Here is a 551-nt window from a genome sequence, read left to right as displayed (position 1 = left end):
TTCAAATTTAGCTCTTATCTCCACAATGCCTTCCTAAAATCTCTTGTAATTCCTGAGGTCTGCAAGGAACCACAAGAATACTGGTTTGTTCGAATCCGTATTCTTCCTCAGCTTGTTCAAGTAGTCTAAGAAACGCAGGGCTACTTAAGTACTTAAGCTTAACAACAAGTCTCCTTTTCTCATCGCCCTTCACAGCCAAGACGGGGAAATGCCCTTCCTTCACATCATCTGGTACTGTCATTGGCACTTCCAGTTCTTCTTCATCAAAATCACTGTCTTCGGCTACTCGGGATGCTGCTAAAAGCGATAAGCGCTTTCGCAGTTTTCCCATGAATTTCCAAAGCCTAAGGAAAGCTGAAGCTCTTTCTTCTCCGTGGTACTTTTGAGTACACATGATTGTTGATGATAAACTAATCAAGCTTCTTATGATTTGAAAGTTTGGATGGTTTTCTCTTTGTTCCTTATGATGGAGATTTTATAGTGTCTTCTTGAGTGATATGATCAGTAACATGAAAGAAATTTGACTGTGGTCCAATTATCACTCAATAATT

The 551-nt window shown here is 39.6% G+C and overlaps 1 protein-coding gene across 1 annotated transcript; it reads right to left on the bottom strand.

Annotated features, from left to right (window-relative positions):
* Positions 1 to 7: 7 nt before the first annotated feature.
* Positions 8 to 425, bottom strand: LOC112094789 (auxin-responsive protein SAUR32-like). The gene has a single exon (XM_024176482.1). It carries the CDS (start codon positions 392 to 394, stop codon positions 8 to 10), a length of 387 nt encoding a protein of 128 aa, XP_024032250.1. The 5' UTR covers positions 395 to 425.
* Positions 426 to 551: the final 126 nt, after the last annotated feature.

The sequence above is a fragment of the Morus notabilis genome, unplaced genomic scaffold, assembly GCF_000414095.1.
Source record: "Morus notabilis unplaced genomic scaffold, ASM41409v2 C11236483, whole genome shotgun sequence".
NCBI classification, from domain to species: Eukaryota; Viridiplantae; Streptophyta; class Magnoliopsida; order Rosales; family Moraceae; genus Morus; species Morus notabilis.
Note: the sequence above shows the minus strand (reverse complement) of the source record. Positions and strands in the feature narration are given on the sequence as shown.